At 37.2% G+C, this 18,806-nt stretch overlaps 1 protein-coding gene across 24 annotated transcripts in view; it reads left to right on the plus strand.

Annotated features, from left to right (window-relative positions):
• Positions 1-17,398, plus strand: part of prom1a (prominin 1a) — a 65,067-nt gene extending 47,669 nt beyond the window's left edge. For 2 of the 24 annotated variants that reach the window (XR_014536653.1, XR_014536656.1), the window contains 15 exons: positions 437-521; positions 1,416-1,562; positions 2,797-2,868; positions 3,703-3,795; positions 5,659-5,676; positions 6,557-6,610; positions 6,704-6,784; positions 6,878-6,946; positions 7,028-7,117; positions 9,781-9,896; positions 10,468-10,491; positions 10,967-11,035; positions 13,128-13,245; positions 15,177-15,207; positions 16,067-17,398. Coding sequence is in view for 10 of the 24 variants with exons in the window: in XM_083560584.1 (XP_083416710.1) it covers positions 437-521; positions 1,416-1,562; positions 2,797-2,868; positions 3,703-3,795; positions 5,659-5,676; positions 6,557-6,610; positions 6,704-6,784; positions 6,878-6,946; positions 7,028-7,117; positions 9,781-9,896; positions 10,468-10,491; positions 10,967-11,035; positions 13,128-13,197 (988 nt within the window). In the remaining 14 variants the exon portion in view is untranslated. Of the gene's footprint in view, positions 1-436; positions 522-1,415; positions 1,563-2,796; positions 2,869-3,702; positions 3,796-5,658; positions 5,677-6,556; positions 6,611-6,703; positions 6,785-6,877; positions 6,947-7,027; positions 7,118-9,780; positions 9,897-10,174; positions 10,768-10,966; positions 11,036-13,127; positions 13,246-15,176; positions 15,208-16,066 lie in introns of those variants that run through there. The other 22 variants (XR_014536652.1, XR_014536655.1, XR_014536654.1 and 19 more) reach the window with 13 other exon arrangements.
• The last annotated feature ends 1,408 nt before the right edge of the window (positions 17,399-18,806 follow it).

Here is an 18,806-nt window from a genome sequence, read left to right on the forward strand (position 1 = left end):
TATCAATCTGTCTGGAATTAGCTATAAATATAATACATTTCTCTGTTTCACAAAATACCAATCTCTACATATTTTTGTACAGTTTAATTTAAACAATTGGTCCATAATCCGAGCCTTTGATTATTACCATTTTATGTGATGTCCGCTTCTTTCTTCCAAAAATATCTTTAATAAATACTTGTCCTGATTCCCATTCTGTCAAAGATAAAGATGCAAGATTGTAAAGAATTAAATACCTACGTGACAGACGTATTTTTAATTTTGAAAGAAAAGAGTTGAAGTTGAAGTTTTGAAGGATTAAAACATTTTTCCAATTCACGTTTAAATAATGAATGAGTAACTATGCTGTTTACGGACAGTGAAAGCAGATAAGAGAATAATAGATGCAAATCCCCCCCCCCCTCTCTCTCTCTCTCTCTCTCCGTATGCCCATCAGTAACTGTAAGGAGAACCGCGGAATTTATTCTGCCCTCCATCTGGACAAAGTGTTCAACATCTCAGCCTTGTTCAGCCCCAGCTTGGTGAGTCACTTCATTAACTCCTAATAAGAATGAACTATTCACCTAATTTTCATAATATTAAGCTCAGCTTTTGTTCTGCGAAAGCATGTACAGTAGCCCTTTGTATATCACATGCCATATACACACATTCCCAGATACAATATGCCTTAGAAACTGATAAATATAGCTGCAAAGCTTGATCCATGCTCAAGTGTTGATTTGAAGAAGATTAGCTTCCACTTATCCCATGCCATCTTCCACTGTGGACTGTTTTTGGATCCATTTCCAGAACCCAGAAGTTCACGATAAGCCGTGATTTTCTTTTCCTCACAGCCAGTTGGAAGGCATCCAGCTTCTTCTGGTGTTAATGGGGATCTAGCCCTTGTGGTTTTGACCCAAAGCCATGAAAATGAGCTGCTCCAATTTGCTCATACGCTACTTTTTTTTTTTTTTTTACACTTTTGTACAGGCTAATAAACGTAACTTTTTTAATTGTACTAATGCTGTGATGATTATCTAGAGATGAATTTCTGTTTAAACTGTAATCAGATGTGGGTAAAGTTAATTACATGCATAAATTTACATTAGTCCAAGTATTCCAGGGACTTGATGTGTATAATTTGAATGGTGAAAAAAAAACAAATTGCTTTGAATGTATAATGAAAATTTCAAACCCCCACCAGGGACCTCCTGCTGTAATAAGCCTCATTCACCAACACGAGGTTGAGAATTAGCCGATGAGCCGAATCGGGTTATAGAGTCTGAAAAACACTAAACTAACTGTGTAGTGCAGCAGACCGGAGACGACAAAGCAGCACTGTTCCACGAGTGCCAGCATCTGTTTCCTATCACTAAGTCCTCACGGGCCTTGTGTCTCAAAACACTGCTGTGGTTTCTCTCTTTTTTCTATTCTAGTACACTAAGGACGTGTCTAAGAAGTTTGACAGCCTGAAGGTGGACCTGAAGACGATCGTCCTGTTGAACACAAACGGCAAACACAACCTCATCAACTTCACTGAGGCCGGCCTTAAGGACATCGACTTTGCAGCGTATATAGAGGAGGTACAGGGTCGTGTGTGTGTGCGTGCGTGTGTGTGTGTGTGTGTGTGTGTGTGTGTGTGTGTGTGTGTATATAGTGCACATTACAACAAAACAGCTACACGATGCACTGGATACCTAGCAGGTAAAATGTTGCGATTATGTAGTACAGTATAAGCAATATAAAGCTAAATGGCAGCAGAAATGAACCCAAATAAACAGGAATATTACATTTAGCAACTGTTACTTAGGTAAATTTCTCATGCTGGCTCCTCCAGATCTTCCTATAACACTACATATAGTCTATTTATTTTATTTGCATAGAGTCTGTGCTGGCAGAATGTACTATTTTTTCATTATTTATTTTGAAAAGTAAATCTTTATTTATAGGAGCGCTCACATTACATCACTCTGAATTTAGTATCGTTTTTATTATTTATGTCCACAAAAAAACAATGCTGAATTGACAGAGTTCTCACAGGATTTAAAACAAAGAGATGCCAAAAATACCGTATTTGAGGAGAAAAAATTGAAGTGAGGAAAAAAAAAAAAAAGGACCAGCTTCATGTCTGTCATTAGAAGTCACTAAACTCTGGTGTACAAAAATGTTTATTTTTTCTCAATGCACTATAAGTCGCACGGAACTGGAACGATGAAAATATAATCAAGCAGATTTCAGGGTCATGTTTTCTATTTATTTATTTACTTTTAAATCTTTGATTATAAATGAAAGGAACCGTGGCAACTTTAATTTTAATTTAATGTTCGATACTATGCGACAATTGTTTTCGGCCCTCAATCAAGTTTGGTTTTTGGCCCTTCATAGGCTGTTTGAACATTCAAGTATGAGTATTTCTACCCCTCCTTATACAGTTTTAAAGTGGAAGAGATGGTTGAGGCATCGGACCTTGTATCCGAAGGTTGCGAGTTTAAATCCCAGCCACCCCAAGCTGCCACCCCTGGGCCCTTCATTAAGGCCCTTAACCCTGTAGATGTTCAGTTGTATGAGTGAGATAAAAGTCGCTCTGGAAAAGGGACGTCTGCCAATTGTCATAAATGTAAAACGAATATAAAAGAAGTCAATCCAACAGTTACAGTGTGGTATTAAGGGTGCATTGTTTCCTAATAAACACATTCTTTAAATGTTTTAGAATTCACTGAAGAAACGACCTAACGGTGCTGTTTTCATGATCAGAAAGAAAAAATTGTACGATTTTGATCATCGGATTTCCTTCTCTTTCGTCTAATCGGTTTGCAGCTCAATAAAGGAGTGACCCGTGTTGACTTGCTGACATATGCCAGTGACCTGGAGGCTAAAGCTGACCAACTGGTGGGTTCCTTTTTCCTTTTTTTTTTCCAAAAAAGTGTCTTTTTAAACCTTGAATAGCTCGTACATGGGGCTATGTGCTCTTATGCATGCTCAGAATTCTGCGCTAATGTACACAGCCGGGTTGTTGTTCTTTATTTTTTTTTAAAACCCCGCATTTTGTTTGGAGTGCAGATGTGAGCACAAGCCTCCCATTCATTCTGCAAGACTTTCACAGTAATGATGTGTGAATCAAGAAGTCTGAGGTGTAATTTATGCTTCGAGGGAACTGTGTGTGTTCCTGTGACTTCACATAGTCCAAGATTTGTAACACACTATTCAGGGTTTTTTTTTCTTCTTTCTTCACATCATGTATGTATTTCTGCTTCTATTATTCTTTCTGTTTCTACACGTTTAAAATGAATTTAATTTGAATAAAAGGTTTGGAAAGATTTCTATGTGTTTTCTAGATTTCTAATGTTATGTTAACTAGGACGAAAGCACTGAGTATAGGTTCCACAGTACCTGCATCCACCATGCTAAACACTGAAAGATGTAATGTAAAGGTTGTGACTTAGCCCAAGGCTTGTAATAATGGAATTCACATTAATCTGAACCAGTAGTATCATATACCCAAAGTTGAGAATTGAAATCAATTTGAGTGCAAATCCAAAAATCGATGATGATTTTAAATCTTCACCAGTAGAAATTCAGCTTCGTTCTATTCAAATCAAGTTCCCTTAACGATCTGCACTTTATATTATTTTAAGAAAACTGGACACTTAAAATATAAAATCACCACACCCTCTCTTCAATAATCCAATGTTTTGTCTATGTATATTTGTGTCTCTGTCTCAGAATAATGGACCTGTACAGACTTCTATCAAGGGCCACGCCAACACGCTGCGTCAGATCTACGCCAAGCAGGTCGTCCCTCTTCAGCAGTCCATGGTAATCACGTTCTTTCTCTTCTTAATATTTATTTCATTCTAAATGCTGAAATATTCTGAAACTGATGTTGAGAATAATGACATTGTTCAGGAAGCAAGGATTTTAAGGCATCAGTAATGCTGGATTATAAGTGATTTACCATGAGGCTATTTCTTTATTAGAACAATACTCTATAATCGAAGGTTTGTGGACATCTGAGCATCATAGCCAGATGTGCTTGTTGAATATTTTCCTAGTAAAAGCCTCTAGTCTTGTGGGAAGGCTCCACTAGTTTTTTAGTGGTGGACAGTAAAATTAATAAATAAATGTAATTTGTTACTATATTTAACTTTATTCACGTATCTGTTTGCTGAAGTATTTCCACTTGGGACTTTTACTTTAACTTTGCTCTGTTTTGAACTTGTTGGTGTGTTAGTGGTATCTATTTAGTGCAAACATACAGTTCAGATACTCCCGATTCTAACTTACCACAAGAACCAGTGGTTTTATTTACACATTTTTACAGGTAATTTTAACAGATTTCATTCAGACTCATTATTATCATTCTATTAAAAGATCGGTGTACTGAGTAACAGAGTCTTTTCACGTTGAGTGAAAGAGTCGTGAGACAAAAATGATAACAGGAACGTTATAGCGATAATGAATCATAATACTTTGGATACTTGAGTATATTTGAGGGCAAATACTTTAGTTTTTTTTATACCAGTGAAAGTTTGAAGAGACACGTTTTCTTTTCCTGGACTAATATTTTACTGAGTGGATCTCCACTTAAAACTTGAAATACATGGTTGAATGCTGGAACAGGTTTGAGTCTGTTGGTTCCTAATAATAATAATAATAATAATGATGATGATGATGACTGTATGTTAACACACATAAGAGAAAAAGCACCATAATGGTCAGATGTCCAAATACCTTCAGACGTTTATATCGAATATATATATATGTGTGGTCACTAATAGCATTTTTTTTTTTTTACACAAAACTTTTCAATAAACAATAATTACTGTTAAAATCAGCACTCATTAGGCGCTTTATTAGCGACTCCTGGCTGGTCATATCCGTAGTCATCCAATCAGATGATCATCAGCAACACAAGATCATAAAATCATGCAGAAACAGGTGAAGAGCTTCACTAGATGTTCAGAGTGGTTTTACAAATAATACAGGACACAAGATAATTAAGGTGGTACTGTAGCTCTGGGTTACTGATCAGAAGGTCAGAGGTTCAAGCCCTGGTTTCGCCAAGCTGCCGCTCTTGGGGCCCTTGAGTTAGGCCCTTAACCCTCGGTGCACCAGGGGCGCTATATCGTGTAAAAGTAAAAACTAATTTTAAAAGAAATACAATAATTTTACAGTGGTACAAGTATGAAGTGCATTTACCTCTTTTTTGTTTTAGGATGTTTTCTTGTAGTGAGGCTGAAATTACGTGTATGTTATTGAGTTCTTGCTTCCATTAAAAAAATTAATGACTCATAAATGTTACGAAAATGATTTATAGTGTAACCTGAACAGGATCGAATAATCATTCAACGAAACTCCCAGTGGGTTTGTTTGTTCTGCAAGACAAAGAAAATAGAGAGACAGAGTTTGAGAAGCAAGAAATTAAACCACTGCCTACATTCATTAATGCTTAAACCACAGACAGGAGCACGAAAGAAGCTTATGTGCGTTGAAATGTGTTGTTTTACATGTAAAAAAAATTATATTATTAAATAGCATTGAATGCAACGTATGTAGCATTTATTATTAGGGATTTTTCAGTCATTTGCACCACCCCTCTATAGCAAGTTTCTTTCTGTCGCTTACTGTCGCTCTTACTGTCTTTTACCTCTTTTTCTTTTTCAATCTTTCAACTTCAAGAAATATGTTACTGCAAGGGTAAGTGTGTGTGTGTGTGTGTGTGTGTGTGTGTGTGTGTGTGTGTGTGTGTGTGTGTGTGTGTGTGTGTGTGTGTGTGTGTGTGTGAGCATTTTAATTGAACATGTGAAAAAAATAAAGTATGCCATAAGTTTATATTCATTTGTTGTTTCAAAACTATTATACTAAGATTATAATAATATAAAGAATTAGGGCTGCAGAGATCAATCATTTCAGTAATCGACTATTCTACTGATTATTCCACCGATTAATCGAGTAATCGGATAAGAGGTGTTTTTTCTTCATCAATGAACAAGTTTCCCTTTTAGAAAAATATTCATTTTATTGCTGTAATCACAGAATAAATTAGTAGTAGATTATGTGTATATATAACGTATATGTAGATATATATAATTATATGTAATTTCTCCTCCTGCTTTGTGAATATGACGTATCACAACACTACAGAGACTGAGGCGTGTCCTAAAAGTCACATAGAATACAGATTAACATGGCAGAGGTAGAGCTGCCATGAACAGATCAGTATAAGAACATCTGGTTTTATTTTATTTTTATTTATTTTTTGAACTACACAGGCCTGTGTGTGAAAGGGCCATGCGTTAGAAGTCAGAAGGCACCAAAGTAAATTGATGATTTGCTGTGTGTCTGAACCAAAGAAATTAAATTGAGTCATTAGTAATATATTGAATTGCATAGCATCATATTTTTCCCATTGCATCGTATTGCATTGAATCACATTGTGAAAATCGTATCGTGCTGCATCGGTATTTGCTTCATATGTATCTTTACAATTATGCGAATTCTAATATATATATATTTGGATAGTGGCTCCTGAATGTATTGGTTCATTAATAAATGACATTTCTGTGTTTCCTTATAGAGCACTCTGAACCAGAGCATCAGGTTTTTGGAGAGGACCGCCACCGATCTATCAGTAAGTCTTTTCTATTGTAATTTTTACATCATTCTCTGTAAAGTTTTGGGATGTGACTGTGGTTTTTATGAATGTATTGCGTGTCTTTTTCAGAACAAAATATCAGAAATACTTCAAGCGGTTGACACGGCACAGCATCTCATCACTCACAACGCAACATTTACTGTCAATCAGGTGAAATAACGAGTCGTTTTCCCTGGAACTGTCATGCAGGATGTAATTTTGTGAGCTAGTCATTAATAATTCAGTTGTGTGTGTCTTTTGTAGGAAAGTGAGAAATACAAGCAGTCCCTGATTGGCTACTTCGAACAGTATATCAACTGGATCAAGACATCAGTGAGGATTTGAAAATACTGTTGATTTTTGAGATGTTTGATGTTCAGATTTTTATGCTTTATCCTCCGTTCTTTCCTACAGCTGATGATGGAAGTCGCCACGTGCAAACCTGTTAGTAACATCGTAGACACTGCAGAGATTCTGGCCTGTGGCTTCTTATTCGATTCAATGGTGAGAGTTCTTGAAGATTTCTAGAATAGTTCCATTGGGTTTAATGTTCTTGCCTCTAGCAACATTCAAAAACTGTAAATTTTTACAGTATGTTAAATAAAAGTTTTTTGACAGTCAGCGAAAAAAGAAAGAATATCTGGATATGAGGATAAATAATTTATGCGTAATCAAAGTGTACTTTCAAATTCAGAGAAAGAGAAAGAAATTTGATGTAAGACAAAATTAATTTATAGTAATAATAAAAAGGTTAAAAACATTCAACAAAGAAAATACTGCAATTGTTGATAGTAAATTACCTACAACCTCTTCAAGTAAAAGCCTTCAGAATGGTTTCCTGTACCCTTAAAAGATGGAAGAAAAAAAGCTGGTGAGATTTGTGCTCATTCATCTACGAGGGCGCTAGAAAAGTTGATAGGTGAGGTGAGGAGGCCTGGGGTGCACTCATCGTTCCAAATTATCCCAGATGTGTTCAGTAGGTATGATGTTAGGGCTCGATAGCCACTCAAGATCTTTTACTCCAACCCATGGAAAGCATATCTTCATTGAGCTAGCTTTGTGGACAGAAGTAAAGTCATGCTGGAAGAAAGTGTGTGTTAGTGCTTCAAATTAAGAAATAAAACAGTTGCTGTTATAGGAAGATGATCAACCTCTGGTGGTGACAGACTACACCGATTAATCAACTGATAGTTGGATACTGAGTATAAAAAAAAAAAAAAAAAATCATGTAAAATAGTATTGAACTTTATTACAAAAAAAGGGCTGAATCATGAGCATGTGCTAAATGAAATAAATAAGAATATATTAATTATATTAAGTATATTTATATAATTAATAAATTGTTATGAATAAATACAGCGTACTTTATGCAGCACGCAGTCTCATGTGTAAAAACAAGCAGCACTCTTATCGACAGCGGACCTTCTCAGCCGATCAAAGGACGCAACCCGGAAAAACTATCCCTCTGATAAAAAAACCAACAACTCTACTCTGTTTTGTGCTACCTCATCAATTATTTCCTTGTAACAGAACGCTTCATCATGTTTTCATCCATATCTAAAGTCAAAAATGTAAAACACCAATCACAAGACCTTTCAGCTGAACAATTCATTACTGTGATGTAGGGAAAAAACGTGATTTGCATGAAACGATTTGTTCTTCATTCACTTTAAAGAATAATCCGGGCGCAGTTTGCTATCAGATGGCTTGCTTAGTCATGGATAATTATGATCAGAGTTATAATCTCTGAATCCAAATGCAAGTTCTGTACAGGCTTATCCATGGCTTGCAGCTCGCATGGCTTAACAATGAACACGTCTGTGCACACAGCTAAGCAAACACCCCACCCCCAAGTGACCATCAGCAGGAGGAGGAAATAGAAAGGGGGAATGGAAAGGTAGAAGGGATTTTTTTTTTGTAAGGAAAAATGTGCCATGTGGTCTGTAATGTGACAATATAGACAGATGATTGATTGTGCGTTCAATCCCATATAACCATATAAAAGACTCCACCGTGATTAAGATAAACCCAAATATGGCCAGACACTCGTACTGCAATTATTGGGCAAGGATAATTGTTGGAAATGAAAAACAGTCGCTGAAGATATACAACAAATTGGCAGGAAGCACTAATTAACAAACCGTCCAATAATTACCCATTAGCTGTTTGCACTCCAACAGGTAATTGTACGTATCTGCTGCAGGAGCCGTGTGGAGCTTGTGATCTTGTTAGAGGGTTTCAAATCACATCAAACCTCAGAACAGCAATTCACCTCATGCTGAGATCATTAACAAGGGCGTAGGCTCATTATTTACAATAGAGACTACATGAGGCTCAAGGTAGGATCCTGAAATACTATACGTTTATGGAAGTTAGCATGCCTCAACCACTTCCTTTTAATGGACATAGCATGTGGCTGGTGTGCTTTTTTTAACCTCTGGTGCCAGACGCACTTATAATGTGCGAGTTAAGATGTTCAATTGCCAGTTCATTAGGAACTCAAGTAGTCATTCTGTACAACCGTGGTAGCTCACATTGTACGATCAGTCAAACAGGCCAGCAAACCTCCTCAGGGTCCAATCCAAGAATCTGAGGTTAAAATGAGGTTTAGAGAGCAATAGTTTGTGAAACTTTATTCAGAAAATGGCATCAACAGTGTGAATCCAAATTCTTTGCTGTAATAATGCTGGGAAATTTGTTAGCACACATCTGGCCCTTTAGTGTCAATCAAGCAGTGGTGGACGAAGTACACAAACCATGTACTTGAGTTTTGCCTTAAAATATATTTAAGTATCCAAAGTACTATGATTTATTATGCCTATAATGTTCAATTATCATTTTGGTTAGAATCAACTCCACTCTCATGTTACTCTTAGTACATCAATCTATTAATAGAATGATATGAATGTGTCCCACACTGATTGATATCTATTAAAGATGGAGAGAAAAGCTTTGAAATGAAGAGACTTCTGATAGTGTTAAGCCCAGAAGAGAAGGCCTTGCTGGCTTAATGGTGCTTTAAGACAACGTCTATACTTAAAAGCATTATACAAATCAAATGGTATTGAATTGCATCAAGACCTAAATTGAATTGAATTAGTCCTTTTGACAAAGCACAAGGTTCCGAATTTTATGATTGATCGAGCTTGATTGATGATGTATTGCAGAACACGTTCTGGTTCGGTTTGGGCTGCTCTGCTCTCTTCCTGCTTCCCAGCATCATCCTGTCAGTAAGGCTGGCAAAGTTCTACCGCCGTATGGACACCGAGGACGTCTACGACGAGTGAGTAGAACTTAAACACAGCGCGGCATGTTGCTTATTATATCGAACCACCATTCATTTAGTTGGAGGTGGTCACAATTCTGGAAGCTTCTTACAGTAGTGTGGAAGTAAATAAAATTCAATATTTATATATATTTTTTCTCATCAATCCTTTTCTCTCTCTCTCTCTCTCTCTCTCTCTCTCTCTCTCTCTCTCTCTCTCTCTCTCTCTCTCTCTCTCTCTCTCTCTCTTTCTTTTCCCTCCTATATTTTCCCTCCCATTCTTTCCTCGGTTTCAGTACCTCTGTCTCAGGAACTTGGCACTTCACATTATGATAACCGATTCTTGCAATTTCCATCTTCCTCCATTATTTGTCTTTCTCTGTCCAGCACTTTGCACTTTAAAACTCTAATTGTAGATGCTCTGTGTTTTCATATTCGGTGTATCGTTCGATCACACTTGCATACAAGAAAATGAAACAGTGCTGAAACGTTAAAACAATCACCAAGTGTCTTGACCGGAGACATGTCAGTGTACATAAGCCTCCATGGTGGAAGATTAATGTTTTTTGCTTGTCTTGTATCTTTTTAGCATTGACACAATTCCCATGAAAACGTAAGCTGTGCTTTTTTTTTTGTTTGTTTTTTCCTCCAACTTTTTTCCTCCTGCTCTCCACTCTGAGAACCTTATTAATACAAAAACCTTTTGTACAAACAAAAAAAAACCTCTCCGTTCTTAAGCTTAAGCCTCGGAATGCTTCTCCGGTGAAGGGTCTTGCTCGTCTTTGAGTTTTGTTGCGTGTTTCCTGTGTGTGTTTGTGTGCGTGCGAGTAAGTGTGTACTATATCTTCAAAATAACTCCCTTGTATAACATAAAGGGCTGTTAAAAATCGTATCTCAAAGCTCATATTCTTTGTGTATTTTTGTGTTGTGTTTTTTTTTAATACATTAATACACACGTATTTGTACGTCGTGCCGTTTGGTGCTCATCTGCGCATTTCTGAGGCCTAACTGTCCAAACGCATGTCATTTGTCACATTGCTTGTTTTTGTTGTTCATTTTTTTTTTTGTTTGTTAATGTTTCGTTTCAGTATGGAAATTGGTAATAATGGTTATTATAATGAACATGTACAAGGTATCCAAAACCCTGTAATTGCAAGGTAAACAGAACCAAACCCTACTGCACTAAATCGATCAAACAACAATGATTTGCATGCGAGGTTTAAGAAACGGTGGGTGCTACGGCAAGTGCGTGTTTTAGGTGAATTGATTAAAAAAAACGAAAAAAAGGTGGGTTCCTTGATAGTTTTTTGGACTGTTTAGTGAATCAAACATGTTTTTAAATTTAACATTGTATGTTTTTCTATCTAAGCTAAAGCATTGTGTGGGGTGAGAGTTAAATAAATTGTCCCTGTAAAGTATTTTTAAGAACAGTGCATGTGAAACAATATTGTAGTTTAGCTGATAAATATATAAAAACTGGCCACAAATCAGCTCTAATGATCCGATTCAATCCTATAGTAAATTGTAAATGATTTAGCAGAAAGCAGCTCATTATACCAGAGCGTATGTATAGTACTTGAGCTGTTAGATCAGAAAGATGAGAATATATATATATATATATATATATATATATACCAAAAAGAATTCACAGAATGAAAAAAATAAATAAATAAATAATTTAAAAAAATAAAAATGTTTTTATATATATATATATATATATATATATATATATATATATATATATATATATATATATATATATATATATATATATATATATAAAAACATTTTTATTTTTTTTAATTATTTATTTATTTATTTTTTTCATTCTGTGAATTCTTTTTGGTCTGATTAGCAAACTAATAATGTGGCTTGTTTTTTCTTTATTGACAAAATCAAATGAATGAACCAAGAATTTGGCCACAAATCAAACTGGCTATGAAAGTTCTTGATATCAAATTTGATAGCTTTATAAAGGTAATTCATTGCCATTTTGTCATAGTTTTGCAGTTTTTTAGGCAAATTTCAGTCTAATATCCCAGATCTTTTTTTATTGGATGAATTTTATAACATCCAATCAGATACTTGTTGTTATGCAGCTTCTATTGGACTCTGCAACGCTATTGGCTGATCAGCTGGCCATGCTTGATCTTGTATTCCAGAGGTACTGATAGTCAAAGTACTCATTTGACAAGATTGTCGTATCGCCCACTTTTAGGTTTTTGGTGCCAGGATTGAAAGAAAATATGATCAAGTGTCGGAGGTGCAATGCATGCTGGGTTCTTTGTCCGGTTAGCATTATAGCTAGTTTAGAGAGTACAGCCAGTGTCTGAGCTCAGTACTAACTGCACGCACGCCCCAAAAATATATCCAAAACGCCTGAACTGAAATCATTTCAAATTCATTGTATTTACTTGTTTATTCTTTTGCTTCATGTGCAAAATGTTCCTGCATGTGATTCCGACTCGGCCATTATTCCTGCACTGGGCTGTTTTTATAATACTAACTGCATGCATGTGTTGTGTTTGAGCCGTCTCAGTTTCTCCTTGGTGGTGTAACAGAGATCAGGACATAGAGCTTCACTGATATGCTCATAGATACACCTTCTACTGTGTTTGGTATAAAAGAGAGCTTACAAACATCCCACTGTGGGTCAGGGAGGTCAGCATGTTCACCTAATACCAAACCATATTAGGATGCTTGGACACTTTGGCGCTTGGTATTGTGTATACAATGTAATCTGGGAAAACATTCCCTCACGGGATCGACACGCTGTAACCATAGCTACCTTTTGACCTGTAATAGCTAGTGTTAGCTAACTACCTGGCTAGAATGTTCATCATCAATTTCCTGACAGATTTCATGCCACACTTTGTCTGCCATGTTTGTTTTTACTGTTTACTTTCCAACATTGGGAAATAAAAAAAATAAAAAAAGGGTTTGGGAAAAGCTTTCCGTAGAAAGCGTTTTTTGCTTTCCATAGAATTACTTTACAAAAAAAAAAAAATCAGATGCCAAGAAAAGTGTGAAAGCACCCCAAAACTAGCAACATGTTTTAATCTTAAGCTACGCAATCGTGCTTTTTATTTCAAAACGATTTTAACAGATAGCTAGTATAAGTAGCAGATGAACTCTATGATGCATAAAAATGCTTTCGTCCTGATCCTCTGGCACACTGCAAAGGAATGAATGAGTGAGTTTTAAATGTACATCCTGGCATTGATCATCTTCCCACTTGTTCTCCTTAAGCCTCCCTGCCTATGACACTATGACTCGATTCCCACGAGCTTCGGCACCCCCTCGCCATGGCGACTGGTGACACCGAGGAAGGACTTTTGGATTTTCAAATCCTCAGTACTCCACAAAGGTACTGACTGATCAGCACATCTTCTGTCACACATGTTTGACATGAATGCTGTCTGACAGCCAGGGTTCCCACATTTCTTGAAACAGCTGTTCCTATATATGTTTATTTTCCAGTCTAGAGCAAGAGCAGGTCAACAAAGAAAGCTGAAAATGCATAAAATTTGCAGCTTAGGTGCAGATGATATGACAACAATCTTATGTTGCTGAAGCATTTCCAAAAGATGCACTAAAATGACAAAAGTATTGGGACACCTGACTGTTCCAGCCATATGTGGTTCTTCCCCAAATTGTTACACAAAATCAGAAGCACACAATTGTATGTCTTTTGGGTAAGCATTACATTTTACCTTTAATTGAACTAGGAGATCCAATCCTGTCTCTGCACGAAGCCGGCTCCATTAAGATATACTTTCCATGGGTTGGATTGGAAGATCTTGAGTGGCCTGCTATAAAGCCTTGACTTCAACATTTGAACACCTTTGAAAGGAATTGGAACGCTGACTGCACCCCAGGTCTCCTCACCTCACTTACATCAGTACCTGACCTTACTTATCTTCATAAGCACACTTCAAAATCAAGTGGAACCCCTCCATAAAATGAGTGAAGGGTATTATAACAGCAAATTGGAATTAAATATGGAACAGGATGCCCAAAAAGTACATGCCAATCTTGTGGTCTTGTGTCCATAAACTTTTGTTAGTGTAAAATATGTGCATAAAAAAAAATACTGGCGAAAGAAAAACTAGTGTTGCAATAAAAAATCTAAATAACTGAGTTAATACTTTTATTTAATGTCATTAAGTAAATTTTTTAACTCTGAAACTGAAGGGGGAATATCTGAAATCTGTAGCAGAAGTAAGAAGACCAGACTTCCCTCTGGATTGTGGGTGGGCCTTCTATCCAGCTCTTAAAAACTTGATGGTCTTTGGCTTGTGGTGGTCTTTGTTGGTATTAATGGCTATGGCTAAGCTCTCAGCAACTGCCTTAAGCACTCGGTCGTGGCGCCAACGATAGTGTCCGTCTCCAAGGGCTTTTGGGCAGCTGCTAAGAAAATGTTCTAGAGACCCCCTTCCTGAACAAAGGGGAGAGGACGGTCCCTCGCTTTTACCCCAGATGTTCAAGGTTCCAAGGCATCATAGACGGTTTGGACTTAGAACCTGATACGATGGAAATCAGCCCAGGTAATCTTACATTGCCGAGCATTGATCCATTTAGTCCAATTTCACCATCCGGCTTGCTCATACTTCCTCCATGCCTGCCCGCACTTGCTGCTGAACAAGATGTTGACGTTAATGTTGTCAATTCTCACAATCGGGAAGTTGCTAAAACCTGCACACCCTGTTGCTCTTGGCCCCACCAGTCCCTTGTGATTCAGCCACTCCTAGCGATTTCTCTGCGCTCCATTTCCTACCTGAGGATCCCGAGACTCTCTGTACTGCCATGCTTCCTGTGTTCTTCACACCCTTCAGTGAGGCTATTAATCGGGAGTTGCAGCATATTTCTGGTGCCATATAAGTTATAATTCAATCAGAGTTTGTAAAATCTTCAACATCTTAGAAAAGTCCATATACGTATGCTACTCTATATGTCTATGACTTTGGATGACTGACTTGGACCAAAAAAAAATGAAGAAGGTTGAATGGCTGGTCAGTCTATTCATTATTCGTATGTTTTGCAATTGTCAGCAATCCTAAGAAGCTGTGAAGATCAGTAGTCTTGAACAATACGCAATAGAATAGTTTATAAAATGTAATAACCTGGGAACCTTGGAACCAGTTCTGAATTATGTGTGATGTAAATTATGAATGATGTAAATCTTACACTTCTGTAAATCCTGGTTTTTTTTTTTTGTCTTTACTTGATTAGTCTTTAATACACTTCTGTAAATGTCTGTGATCATCGTCTCCTCTTTCTTTCTCTTTTTGATTTTAGTGCTGCTGTAAACTGACTAAAACTCTAAACTGTGAGTCTTTGTTCATTTTTTTTTTTTTTACTTTTCCTTCCTCCACCTAAGCAGAGGTGCCAACATTAGCAGGTAACCCATAGCGTGTATAACCTCTTGTTACAATCCTGAACAGCTCTAAAATTAAGCTTTTTTTTTTTTTTGTTAAAACTCGTGAAAGACTTCAAGAAGTCTAAATTGGCAAAGCTTTTAATGGTCTTAAGAGCAAATCAGTGGTCAGGAAATTAGCAAGAATTAAACCAACCGATAAAATAACTTGGCACTTGAGGGCTTTTCCATTTGATTTTCTTAAATGTTTAGCCTTGTGGGTAAACATACGTCAGTGTTGTTCCATAAAGTGGCACTTTTGTGAACTTCTTGACATCAAATATTTGCATTAAACATGCAGCATTTGGCAGACGCTTTTATCCAGACCAACTTACAGTTATCTCAGTTATACAGCTGAGCAAATTGAGGGTTACGGGCCTTGCTCAAAGACCTAGCAGCGGCAGTATGTGGTGTTGGGATTTGAACCTATGACCTTCTGATTAGAAGTCAACATTTTATCCCCTTATCAAGAAGACTATGGAAGTAAATTTTACAAGTAGGGAGGTAATTTTTTTTGCTTTTTCCAGCTAAAAATTACCCTCCTACTTGTGAAATTTACTACAAAAGTAAGCTGGACGTAAGAGTGCTTTTGTCTCATTCTTGCATTTATTAATTTTTTTGTCCAATTTGTCCATTAAAAGCTAAATAACGCTTACACTGGGTTTTCTTGCATCCATGATGTTGGCACGTCTGCCTGAATCCTTGACTTAGTGAATACTTGAATACTTATGGTATAGCATATTAATATATACCTCCCTTTCTTTTTTTTAAGACCCACCTGATGAATAGCAGCCTCAGTTTAGAGTTGGGGATGGGATCCGAAGAGGACGCCCAGACACAACAACCATAACCTGGGCTTCGTCTTCACTTTCCACTCTAAACCGAGTTTATTAGGAACTACAACACTGGAACCTTTATGAACTTTACATCGGATGGATTTTTTTTCCTTCGGCAAACATCACATCAGACCGTTACAGCAATCATGCAGTCAGGGACATAAACATAGAACATTCAGCCAGTATATACAGTAGATACACTGCTCCTTGTTTACAGTCATCGTGCAGTCAGGGTCTTTGTGCAACTTCAACATTCTGTGTTCATTTTAAATCTCCTGGACTTTCCAGCTTGTCAAAGCGAACAAGATTGGAGGAGTTTGTTGTTGTTTTTTTTTGTTGGGTTTTTTTTGTAAAAGGGAGAAATTAACTGTAGCACATACTGCTGATTAAAGGGACCATGCCATTTTTGAGCCAACAATCTTATAGAACTTATATTGTAATGTATATATTCACAAACCACATGCTTGTAAATGTGCTAATACTGTTGTGATAATGCAATTTGGGAACCCTGTCGAGCCACGCAGAGGCTGAATGAACTGTTGCCGTTATGTTTATGGTATAAAAAACATCACCCTGAAACTGACATCGTACTTTAAAGAACGACGGGGGGGAAAGATTCCCACCCTTGTTACTTCAGTGGCTTTCAAAGATCCTTTTAACCGTCTCGGATTTTTAGAGGAAATAACAACACGACGGTTTTGATGTAATTTCGTTTCTACTGTAGGAATGCACATTTTAAAGCACTGCCCTCTGTAACGAGACTAACAAAAGCTCATGAGCTGGAGTTTGTAGGTGTAGTTTAAAAAAAAAAATCACCACCAACAAACAAAAAAATATATATATTCACTGATGCCAAATCCTATTTTTGTAGATCTCAGGTCTTAGTGATTATAAACCCTGTGTTTTTCCTGGCAATCATAAATGATCACTGGCAAACTGGCAAAGTGTGAATGTAACACGTCACTCAAAAATAAGAAAAAAAAAAAAAAGTCTGTAATTTTTAAACAAGTGGTACTGGGAGTAAATTGATTTCTCTGCTTGATTGTTGCTAGGCCTTTCATATCTCTGTGTGATAATAACAATGTCAGGTGCTAGATATTTTCTGATCATTGATAACTGTTCTCTTTATGTGATAATTATATATATATATATATATATATATATATATATATATATATATATATATATATATATATATATGACAGTGTTATGCAGGCCTTGAATAAAATGTTTACCTGATTTCGTACGCCCAACGTAAGTTTCCCCCAGATGCTGGTTGTGTGTTTTATTGTTCCTCATTCGAGTCTGTCTCTATTCATCATGGCCTTTGATTAGAGGTCTAACATCAAGATCTAAGTCTCAAATGTTCTAGCTACTAGAAATATTTTGAATCTACAATTATTGAGTATATTTTTGGAATCAAAATTGAAATCTCTTAAAGGTGCTAAAGAAATGGTGCAGCTTCATAAATGCAGTTATTAAAAAAGCACAGGGGAAAAAAAACAATCCCAGCCCCAGACTTGATTCAGGGCTGAAGGCAGGATGGTGTTATGGGCCTCCGCAGAATTTACATTTCAAATCTTGGCTCCTTTTTTTCAGAAAGTCATTGAACACATGAAAATTTGAAGAGGAAAAAACTTAAACATACATATACATACAACATCTACACATATATTATACTATTCAGTTTTAGTCAGTGGCCCCTTCCTCAGCACCCATGTTTTCAGCTCATGTCTGAAGTGCTCATTTTGTCCCTGAATTTTAAAGTCCATGCATTTCTCCTTCACAATGAAACCACTGTGGAATGTTCTGCTAAGCAGGATGCATGTTATGAACTCTCAGACACTGATTGACTTGTTTGTAATTTCGGCAGATGGGAAGTTTTTCCATTTTAGACGTGCAGTTTACAAAACTCCCATCAACTGCATAACCACCAGAGTTTGGGTATTTGGATCTTTCATCTTTGAATGCTCCTTTAAATTGGTTTCATGTGTGTGCAGAATCTCATTGACAGCCCCCAGGCGACCATGTGAGTCATGGGGAGGGGGGGTTCTTTGGTGTGAAGACACCATTCATTTTTTTTTCCTGGCTTAAAAGCCTTCTTTGTGAGCTGTGAACATATATAGCAGGGCAGGTCCACTCATAATGTTCAGTACCTGCTGCTGCCTCACACTCATCTCCAGCTTTAAGCATGCAGAGCCTGAGCTGTGCGCTGGTCTTGTCCTGCTGCGTTTGGGCAGCTGTTGCTCACAACCAGGATGGAGAAGGTGTCGCTGAAGCCGGAAGGAGTAAAAGCCTCCTGGAAGCACCCATTCAGTTTGTTACAAAAACCAAGGATCGATGCTCCATGACTTTGACAGGACATGGGGAGCTGACCAGGCTGCGTATCTCCTGCGTGGGCCAAGAAGCGTCATACTGGTGCGAGTATCAGGGCAAGCCGGAAAGCTGCCGAAACTACAACACCAACCCTCAGCACTTTTTCAAACAAATCATGTGGGAGCTGCGCAAGTTGAAAAACGCCTGCCAGGGCCCGAAGTTCTTCAAGCCTTCCATTTGTAAGAAAGCATCGGATGAATCTCAGATGATTATAATCAGTGGTTCCTCATCCACTATGGTACGAAAACCAGCACAGGCGCAAACCACAACTGCCAAGCAGGAGCAAGCCAAACCTGAAGC

Source organism: Silurus aristotelis (assembly GCF_946808225.1).
Source record: "Silurus aristotelis genome assembly, chromosome: 14".
Classification (NCBI taxonomy): domain Eukaryota; kingdom Metazoa; phylum Chordata; class Actinopteri; order Siluriformes; family Siluridae; genus Silurus; species Silurus aristotelis.